Below are 10642 nucleotides of genomic sequence, written 5' to 3'. Positions count from 1 at the left end.
GCTGGCTGTTCCCACCAAGGGGACACTAGTGGCACAGCACCATTAAAAATACTGCTTCCCATTAAAGCATTGGGGTGAAGTCTCCCAACCCGTGCTGCTGCTCCTGGAATGCACAAGGCTTTGGGTTGGTTGGAGGAGTGCAACATCCCAACCAAATTCCCTGGGAGAAGGACATTCCCAGCTCCCAGCCCCACAGAGGGCTTCTCTGCTGCACCCCAGAGGAGTCTTTGTCTCCTATGTGCTCCTGCTGGGTGATGCCTCGGAGTGATTCCTGGGTGTAGACCTACAGAAAGGTCAACACCTGAGCTCCACATCAAAAGGAGGACATTTTCTCTAGGAAAAGGTGACGACTAAAGTCCTGTCTTATGGCCATCTGCTATACTGGTTTCTGCTGCAAAAAGCTGGCAAGGAACGAATCATTAATACTTCCCGCTGTTCAGCTCCTTAGAAAAAACTGGGTAGGGTGGTGTTTGACAGATGATGTGCAAGGTCACCACAGCTTGTCCATGGCACGATGTCACAGCGATGCCACGTCCCAGGAGGAGCTGGTTCAGAGTGCACGAGAGGAGGACCGGTGGGTCCACGGTCCCTGCCCACCTCCCACGCGCTCATGGTGCGGAGGGGCACGTGTCACCCACACGGCTGGTGGGTACCATCATTCACACCCAGTGATGCGCTGTGGACAGCTGTGGGGTCCCAGGAACAGGGTGGGTGATGGTGTGGTAGAGCAGAGCAATTTCCCAGCACTGAAGCATATGAGTGTTTCCCTCACAATCTGTTTCCAACCTGCTGTTAAAAGAACAACAATAAACAAATGGAATGAAAAGTGCAATCCTGTGTTTATTTTTAAGGAAAGTGTTGAAAAAACAGATTCACTTTGAGGCTGCCGTTCTGGCAAGAGCCCCACTGCTCAGCAGAGCAGGGACAACCCTGCCACGAGTGGGTGAGCCGGAGCTGGCACTCGCCTGTCCCTGCTCATCCCTCTGCCCCCTCCTCACAGCCCCCTGAGGAGCCAGGAGATCCTGGGACACCTCGGCCAGGTGAGGAGCCCCGCTGGCCTGAGAAGGCCTGAGGTGGTTAAAGGCTGGGGGACATTGGTGGGGGAGAAGATGGAACATTTGAGGAGTGACAGTTCTTGGCAGCCCGTGAGGGAGAGGAGCCCTGGTGTGGGGGGTGGGTGGAGAGGTCTCCTCTGAAAGGAACAGCTGAAGAAGGGATGTGAGAACAGAAAACTGCTGGAAGGGGCGAGGAAGGAGCAGCACAGCTGGGGCTGGCAGCACTGGGGGGGCAGAGGAGCTGCTGGCCGAGGGCTGGGGTCAGAGGGCCAAGGCGGGAGGTGGCTCTGGGGGGGCAGCGGTGGCCGGGGCCAGTGAGGGGCCATGAGCTGGCGGCCGGGGAGGCATCACAGGGAGGCAGGGGAAGTGGAAGCAGCACTGACTGGAAGCCCTGAGTAAGAAACACCCAAGTGTCTTGGTGGCACGAGGCAGTCGCCCACAGTAAAAAGGAAACTTTTGGGAAGTGCTGATGCACTGCCAAGGGGGGGAAAAAGGGATCCCACTGCTCCACTGCCGGTTACTGGGCAGCCCCAACTCCTGGGGGTGTTCTCTGAGGGGAAAATGAACTTTACATGGGCCACAGATCTACCACATTTTTTCCCTTACACATAAAACATGATGGGAAAAGCTCTCAAATATGTGTTTACATTATAAATATATACAAAAATATATGTATACACATATGTATTTATGTGTAGATATGTCTGTACATGTATTTATGTCTATGCATGAATACAAATATACGTATGCATATGCTCATCTCTTTATATATATATTTTAGAAGAATAAGCACACCCACACCCAGGCTCTGCATGCCGCTGCACTGCTGCTCCACCACCCTCCATCCGCCCAGCGATGCTCTGGTTTCTGTGGGAAAGGGGGGGCACGGCCAGTGCTGTGGAGGGGGTGGACAAAGGATGCCCCAGCCCCAACCAGGCCCTGGAGCCATGGGGTAGGGGACAGGGGACAGCTGGCAGCAAGATGGCCCAGCCCCATGGCCCCTGTGCTCGAAGTGGTGGGCACAGTGTGAGTGCGTGCGTGCGCCTGAGGGGGTGTGTGCATGTGTGTCTGCAGGTGCGTGTGTGTCTATGTCTGTGTTTGTATGTGCGCATACATGTTTGTAGATTAACTGTGTGTGGATGTGCATGTATGCACATATATCACCACGTTTATGTGTATTTGTATGTGTATGTATGTGTGTGTGGACAGGTGTGTATGTCAGCACCTGCTTACCTGTCTGTACGCACACACGTGTGTAAGTGCACATCTGGACGTCTGTTTACATATGTGCACGCATGTTCACATGCATGTGGCTGCGCGTGCAGAGCCAGTGTCCGCCCCGGTGTGTGCGGGCCTCTGCCGGCGGGGGCGCGCTCTCCGCCGGCCGCGCGGCCCATGACGTCATGCCGGCCGGGCTGGGCGCGCCCGCGCTGGCGCGCCGCCAGGTGACGTCTTCGCTGGCGCCCACGTGACGCGGCCCCATTGAGAAAACGCCGGCCCGGCGGCGCGGCCCTATATAAGGCGGGCGCGGGCGTGCGGGACACGGGTATCTGTGGCACTGGCCGCGCCTTCCTCATCGTCCTCCCTCCTTCCCCGGCCCCGAGCCGCCATGGTGAACCTGCGGGTGTGCGCGCTGGAGTGCGAGGCGCTGCGGGGGCTGCTGACGGAGCGCGCCGCGCAGTGCCTCGTCCTCGACTGCCGCTCCTTCTTCTCCTTCAACGCCGCGCACATCCGCGGCTCCTGCAACGTCCGCCTCAGCACCATCGTCCGCCGCCGCGCCAAGGGCGCCCTGGCCCTGGAGCACGTCGTCCCCAACGAGGAGCTGCGCGCCCGCCTGCGCCAGGGGCTGGTCCACACCGTGGTGCTGCTGGACGAGCGCAGCGCCGACCTGGAGCTGCCCAAGCGCGACAGCACGCTGCTGCTGGCCCTCGGCACCCTCTGCAGGGAGGCCCGCGGCGCCCGCATCTGCTTCCTCAAGGGTGAGTGGCCCCGGCCGCCGCCGCCGGGGGAGCGGGGGGCGCCGCCGGCTCGGCCGTGCCGCCCCCGGGGGCTGCGCTCGCCCCCCGCCCGCCGCGCAGCGCTCACCCGGCGCCTCTCTCCCCCCTCTGCCCCCGCAGGAGGTTACGAAGCCTTCTCGTCCGCCTGCTCCGAGCTCTGCACCAAGCCGGCCGCCCCCACCGGCCTCAGCCTGCCCCTCAGCGCCAGCAGCGCGCCCGGCAGCGCCGACTCGGGGTGCAGCTCCTGCGGGACCCCCCTCTACGACCAGGTGAGCGGGGGTGGGGGAGTGATGGGGACCGGGCGGGGGCGGGTGCCCGGACGAGGGGAGGCTGCTCGGAAGCTACCGACTGAAGTTAACCCGTATCTGTCCCTTCTGCTTCAGGGTGGGCCGGTGGAAATCCTGCCCTTCCTCTACCTGGGCAGCGCCTACCACGCCTCCCGAAAGGACATGCTGGATGCTCTGGGGATCACAGCGCTCATCAACGTCTCGGCCAACTGCCCCAACCACTTCGAAGGGCACTACCAGTATAAAAGCATCCCCGTGGAGGACAACCACAAGGCAGATATCAGCTCCTGGTTTAATGAGGCGATTGATTTCATAGGTAAGCGAGCTCTCTTTACAGTGTGTGCTTTTCCTGGGGTAATGCACATTTTTTTTTTCCCCCGGTAAAACCTACATTTGAGGCTGGGGAACTTCATTCCCTTGGGGAGTCGTACTTGGGGAACACCTCCATGAATTTCATTCTGCTTGGAGGAATAAGCTTAGCTTTACAAAGCTGTTCAAAATCTTAAATCGAGAGACATCGGTCTTGCAGGCAAGGGCTAGTGAATTGAAGGGGATCAGTATTAAAGCAATCTTGCAAGACTGCTAAAGTGACCTGGAGGAGCTATTAGTATAATTGGAATTGGAGCCCAGAATGAAAATAGCTAGACTGCTGTTCCCTCAGGACAAAGGCTCCCTTTGTCTCAGGAGCACTGGGTGTACTGATTAGGCTAAGGAAGAGATGAATTAAAGAAATGTAAAACAGCAGCCTGTGCTTTCCCACCTCTGGAAGCAGTGGGACTTGTTTGCTAACTGCATTTTAATTCTTTCAGACTCTGTTAAAAATGATGGAGGAAGGGTATTTGTGCACTGCCAGGCTGGCATTTCCCGGTCAGCAACCATCTGCCTCGCTTATCTCATGAGGACCAATAGAGTCAAACTGGATGAAGCCTTTGAGTTTGTGAAGCAGAGAAGAAGCATCATCTCTCCAAACTTCAGCTTCATGGGGCAGTTGCTTCAGTTTGAGTCACAGGTCCTTGCCCCCAACTGCTCAGCAGAAGCTGGTAGCCCTGCTATGTCAGTATTGGACAGAGGAGCATCGACCACCACGGTCTTCAATTTTCCAGTCTCCATCCCTGTTCACACCTCATCCAGTGCTTTAAGCTATCTTCAGAGCCCCATCACCACTTCCCCAAGCTGCTGAAAAGTGGGTGAAAATACGTTCAGAACTCAGACTTACTGTCTCAGAAGTGCAATAACAACAGGGACAGTGTCATCAGTCACTCGTGTTTTGTGGGGAACCATCCATGCATCCCAAACAGTCTCGTAAATGGAGAGGAGCTCACCCAAAGCCAGAGAACTAGGTGTTACTGACTTTTCTGCTGACTTTTAAAGCCGGTATTGGGATGTCTACACAGAGATAAAAGGACGTTGTCTCTTCCTGGGCTGTTCCTCCTTGTCTTCTGTCTGTCCTAAGCCTGCTCCATGTTTAGTAGCATGCTCACCAGTATTCCCATTCCTGGACACCTTGAGCAACACTGATGCTATCCCCTTTTATATGACAGTCCTATTTATTTATTTTTACATTAGTGCATTGTTGGGGTTTTTGCCTTCACAAACCTAAAGTTTCATTTCTAGAGAAACAAAATACCTCAGTATTTTTTGGTACTATAATCCTGTGTGTATGTATATCTGTCAGCTCTTCTTGTTTCCCAAGCACTGACGTGAAAGCACCAGGCAAGTGCTTTTTTTGAGTTGCCAAGGGTTGTATGTTTGCTGATTTATTTATGATGTGAAATAATATATTTCTTCTTATGAAGACATAGTTTTGTTACATGATTATAACTTTTTTATACAAACAGAATAAATTATGATATTTCTATTGAGCTGGATGATGCATTCTTTGAAGTCTTGTGTCTTACAGCCCCCCAAAATCACATGGAAGCTCCCAGGTGAAGAGCTGTCAGAGAAATCTGATCTTTCAGCTCTACTGACCTCAGGTCTTGATGGAACTAGATAGAAAAATGGGTTTAAACAATGTAATTGAATAGAAATAGCTGCTGCTTCTTAACCTGAACTTTTCTTTGCCCCTATGCAATTATATGCAGTGGCAGAGAGCCAAGGCTGGTTTCTCAGCTCTAAGGTGGGTTTTGGCTGTGGTGGTGGCCACAGAGCTGTAACAGTTTGAGCCAGCTGAGACTTGAGCACAGGCCTACAGTGAATTTAAAACAGTTCTCCTCCTAGGAAGGAGGAAGAAGCTTCCTTGTTGCTTGTTTACTTTTAATGCTTCAAAGGTTAAGTCTAAAAATTAACCTGTTGGTAACAGATCTCTAATCCTTGTGAGTTTGTGCCAAGGTATTTTCTTTTTCTGATCTACCTCTCTGATGCCTTCTTGTAACTCTCGCTGTCTCTGATACCAGCCTGGAGTATTTGGCTTGCTGGGCTGTCTCTGTAAAATTGTGGCATAGCAAGAGATCAGGTAACCAACAAGTCACTTTTATTAACCAGATCAAAATAAACCATTTTGTGCTGCAGATTCTCACTAGAGTGATTTCTATCTGGCATTTCAGTTTAGGCAACGAAAAAAAGTTTTTACATAGCACATGGAAAGCCAGGCAGGGGAGCTTTAACAGATCAGCGCTCCTGGCAGCTCATGGGCAGGAGCAGCAGGGCGAGGGTGCTGGGCAGCAAGCGGTGCAGGGTCAATGCTGTGTGGTGTGATGGAACTGCACCTCTCTATGGGTTGCGTGGGGCAGGATGTGTATGCTGGGAGCAGTATTGCTGTGACATACCCTTACCAGGGGAAGCTGGTGTGGAAGAGATGCAGCTGGAAGCTTGCTTTCCTAGGCAGGGTAGTAGTACTGGTAACAGGGAGATGGATTCTGAGGGAGGACTAGGACATTAGGTGTCCTACATCTTCTCCGGAAGGGAGCCACCAGTCCTTGCATCTCTGATGTTCAAGGATTCAGGTCCTACTTTTGCCTGGTCAAAAATGGGTTTGGTGGGCAGATGCAGCATGTTATGTCTCTGTAAAATCAAGGCGTTTCACAATCCTAAGCTCGTGGATGAGGGTTTTTTTAAGCATAAAGCAGTTGTGCTCTTGTCACCTAACCGGAGGCAAGCAAAGCACCACAAATTCCTGCTGAAATCCTGCAAGTTACCTGGAGTATTTCCGGTGCTAAAATCCAGGACCCTTCTCCTGGGAGAAGGTGCCCTTGAAGGATGGGATGATGCACTGCTGCGTCTGAAATTCTTCCACGTGAGCTACCCCTCGGATGCAGCTCTGTCGTCAGCACTACGCATCAGCCATAGCCAAGCTCCAACCTGACACGGAGGGATAAGAAAAAATGGAGCAGCTGAAAGGAGGAGAGATCCCTGGGCGCTAGGAAACAAAGTCAGAAACCCTTATTTTCCTAAAGCATGCATGAACCTCAAAGTGAATATCCTCCCCAAAGTCTCTCCCATGCTGTAAATCCTGCAAAACCCCTTTGCCCATGAAAAGTCCCTTGGCAGGTTGTGCTGCTCCATGGGATCGCACCTACCACTGCTCTCCCTGTAAAGCCTGCAAGGCTGTTTCTGAATGTGTGAGCCTTTTTACACCTGCAGTAAACAGTGGAACAAACTTTCACCTTCAGAGCAAAGCAGGGCTTGTTCAGTGGAAAAATACAACCTTGGCAGCCCTGGCCATGCAACTGATAAAAAAAAAAAAAAAATCCTGACTGTTAATAGCAATTCAAACAGAAATCCGCTCCCCGTCAGCTGGGGGAGCTTGTTTATGTGTTTCTTGGAACAATAAAACTCATTACCTGGCAGCCGATCAGCTTTTATAACCTAAGCAGGCACCTGACAGAGGGGTGCAAAAGAGAGCTGCTTCAGCACAAACCCCGTGGTGGACAAGCCAGGCAGTGACAGCAGGGCTGCAGCGCCAGCGAGGCACTGGCACACACTTCCAGCTCTGTGGGCACGTGGTGTCCTTTTCCAAGTCTTTATCGTGATTCTTCTGCTGTTAATCAGAGCCTCGCGGTGCCCAGAGCCCACAGGCTCCTGCAGACTCTCTGTGGGCAGGATCACGCCCAGATCCCGAACTGCTCCCGGTCCAAACAAAGGGAGGATAAGGGGGCAAGAACAATAGGGGGAAAATAACAGAGATCAGCGAGACCTGAAAATGTCATCTCAGTGCCACAGATCTGGGGAGACAGATGCGCTCAGCTGGGGTTTTGCTGGGAACAGCGGGGGAAGGAGTGGGATGGCCAGCAAGGTGGTGGCCAGAGGAGGAGGTGTGGGCTGGGCAGCACAACTCGTGTGGCGGAGCCAGAGGATGCTTTGCTGACCCAGCCGAGCTGAACTTTGCCTGCTGTGGATGTGTTAGGGAGGCATTTTCTCTTCTCACCCCCCATTTATTCTCCCTGCTTTGCTGTTTTGTTTGTTTGGGATATCAAGGCACACGGCTCACCCTGGGTTACAGCTTTGAACTCCCATTTCCCCCAGGTCCACCATGAGCCATCTGTCCCGCCACGCTAGCAGGGCTCAGCTGAGACTTTGCCCCCCACATCCAGTCTAAGACCCCTGGAAACCAGGCACACAGCAGGCATGGGGAGGCCTTTCAGCTTATATAAATCTGTAATACATCCCCATGGAAACCACAAGGAGTTTCCCCTTGCTGAGGACGGCACTATCGTCACTTCCTGCTGCTGACAAACCAATTTGTCATGAAGTGATAAAAAGGCATGTTTTGTTTGCAGGAGCTGGCCCCAGGCTTTGTTCCTCCCAAGCCAGAGGCTGCTCACCCTCCCTGAAGGCAAACAACGGCCATCGTGCGCTGCACAGGGCAGGGATGGGAAGACGTGGACAAGCCCTTTGGCCCCCCAAAATGCCAGAGCACGAACCACCGACACCCCAAATGTGACAAAGCCTGTAGAGAAAATGCAAGTCATGGCAGTGAGTAACCCAACGCAGCCTGTGGGGCTCCAAACGGCACCGACGGATGGGTCCCCACAGTCAGCCCGCATGGGGACGCAGCACATGAGCTGCGCGTAATATCCCTGGCAAGATGTAATACCCAGGGGATACGGTATACCCAGTTATCACATGACAGACAGACAGAGAGCTCCAGATTAGATGCATTTTGGGTAATCCCCTTGTCTCAACGCTTTTGCCTTTCTTTTGTAATCAGTGCTTGGAAAGGTGCTGGGCGTACTCAAGCTTAGGGACTATCCTGCATTAGTCACCCCCCTGTGTCAGACTAGCAGGGCCATAAGGATGTGTTGTGCCATGATGTTGAAAAAAGAACATTAAATCCAGATCACACACAAGCAAATCTAGTTTGCCTGGTTACCACCTGGGTTTTTTCCTCTGTCTGGCTCCAGGGCAGCAGAGAGGGCACTGAGTGTCGTTTGGAAATGGTGTTTAAGTGTGGCCCCGAAGAGCCCACTCCCCAGCTCTGCAGACGAGTGGCAGTGTGATGGGGAAGGAGAAAAGGTCGTGGTGTGCGTCTGCCTGGTATGGTTAGAAGTTACTACACCTCGAACCTCATCTAAACCAATTTCTTATCCTTTCCCTTGCCCTGCAACGGTGTCTGTGACAGGCACCTACACACAGTATGGCCCATGAGACTCCACTTGGGGTTTTGGCTTCACGGAATCTGCTCCAGTCCAGGGCAGTAGGGGGGTTGGGAAAACAGCTAAAACCCAGGCTCAAACCCACTCATGCTGAAAGAACAAATTATCCCTGAGGTCCACGCTGCCTATGGCCTTCCTGCTACATGCTATTTACTATGGTGCCGAGCCAGCAGCCACCACTAATGGGGGGCTGGTGGCCCAGCCGAGAGGCACAGCCAAGGTCCCCGGCCAGTTGGGTCCCCTTAGCACCCATCAAGGCATTAAAGGTTAAGTGGGACCAAGATATTAAAGGAGGGAAAGCGGCCCTGAAAGGAGGGATCTGAGAGCTTCGGGAGAACCTGCTGATTTAACTGGCATTGCTGTGAGGACTCTAGCTTGGCCAGGTGGCCCTGCTGGGGACCTGGCTCAGGTCTGTGTGTCTAGCTCTTCTTCAGGCTGTGGCATGCCGAAGGGTAACCTCCAAGGGATAAACCCGGGTACCTGAGAGGAAGCAGCTGGGTTGCTCTGCTGCTGGGGTGGTGTAAAGGATTCCTGGTTTTGAGAGCTGTTTCCCAGTTTGGAAGTGCCGTTGCACAAACCTGGGCCCGTCTAGAGAGCAGCGCCAAGGTTCTGCGTGGACCTGATGCTATTAGTCTGGCACAGAGCAAGTTGATTCCCTCATCATAAGACTAGTGGCCAAAACCAGGGGAAAAGGTTCTTTGTCCTTATGTGGTGTGGGACAGCCTGTTCTCCAGGTGTGGATTTGTTGGTTTGGTTTTTTTTCCCCTCCCCCTGGGAATTTCCATTTCCAGGGTTTTCCAGCTGGCGCGTGTGGCTGCGCACCCTTCCTGCAGTGCCAGGCTGCGTGTGCCCGTGGTGCTGAGCCTCGCCAGCACTCGCCGCTTGGCTGGGGGCTGGCTGAAGTCCCCGGGAGGCTGCTGGGCTGGGGGTTTCCCGAGCAGTGCTTCGTTTTGCATTTGCATGTGTTTCCTGCTAGACACCGAAATGACTCGGCCTGGGCTTCCCCTCCTCGGTGTCGCTGGCAGGCAGGGGAGTGGGTGAGATGAGGCAGGCGGCACAGCCCCCGGGCAGCTTCCAGCTCAGCTTCCAGCTGGTGGAGGGTGGACGTGTCCTCCAGGTGGGCACTCGGCACGGCGGTGTTGCTGGCTGGGAGTTTGGAGGGCTGAAGGTGCTCGGAGAGCCAAAAGAGAAGATGTTCGCGAGCGTACCTGATGTGTGGGAATGGGGATGAAGCACAGCCAGTAACAGTGGACACCAGTAACCCTGTTACATCTTATCTAGGTCTTGTTTGGTGCTCAGGCTGGGTGAGTCAGGGCTGTGGGAACAGTAATTTCATCAGGCAATTCATTCCAAAATCCGTATTGCACAGACCATGTTGGGGCTATCACGAGTGCCACAGAAAATGCTTCGTTTCTCATAAAAGGGTTGCGTGCGACACCAGTCCCTCTCATTTCAATACCTTTAGGCTCCCAAACTATAGGCCATGTTTAAAAATAAGCTCCCAGAGGACCCTAATACCACCTAGTTGCCTTCTAAGTAACCAGTTAGCTACAAATTAGCAGGTTCTCAGTACATGTTTTTTTTTTATTTGCAGTCTTTGTTTCAGAGCCAAATATAGGTCCCACCTGTACTAAAATAATAGACTATGGTGTGACTCTTAAACTTCTAATTTTTGATATAATTTAATTTTATTTAAAAGGGTTTTTTTT

At 53.1% G+C, this 10642-nt stretch overlaps 1 protein-coding gene across 2 annotated transcripts; it reads left to right on the top strand.

The window, feature by feature from the left end:
- The first annotated feature begins 2581 nt into the window (after nt 1–2581).
- DUSP1 (dual specificity phosphatase 1) lies at nt 2582–5207 on the top strand. Of its 2 annotated transcripts, XM_080398222.1 has the most exons (4): nt 2582–3034; nt 3173–3321; nt 3436–3655; nt 4149–5207. In XM_080398222.1, the coding sequence occupies exons 1-4, from the start codon at nt 2665–2667 to the stop codon at nt 4517–4519; spliced, it is 1110 nt and encodes a 369-aa protein (XP_080254348.1). In that variant the 5' UTR covers nt 2582–2664; the 3' UTR covers nt 4520–5207. The 2 variants fall into 2 exon arrangements, with proteins under 2 accessions (XP_080254348.1, XP_080254347.1); XM_080398221.1 differs by having other exon boundaries at nt 2582–3321.
- The last annotated feature ends 5435 nt before the right edge of the window (nt 5208–10642 follow it).

The sequence above is a fragment of the Falco punctatus genome (assembly GCF_963210335.1).
Source record: "Falco punctatus genome assembly, chromosome: 8".
In the NCBI taxonomy this organism is placed as follows: domain Eukaryota; kingdom Metazoa; phylum Chordata; class Aves; order Falconiformes; family Falconidae; genus Falco; species Falco punctatus.
This window is presented reverse-complemented; position numbering and strand designations above follow the sequence as displayed.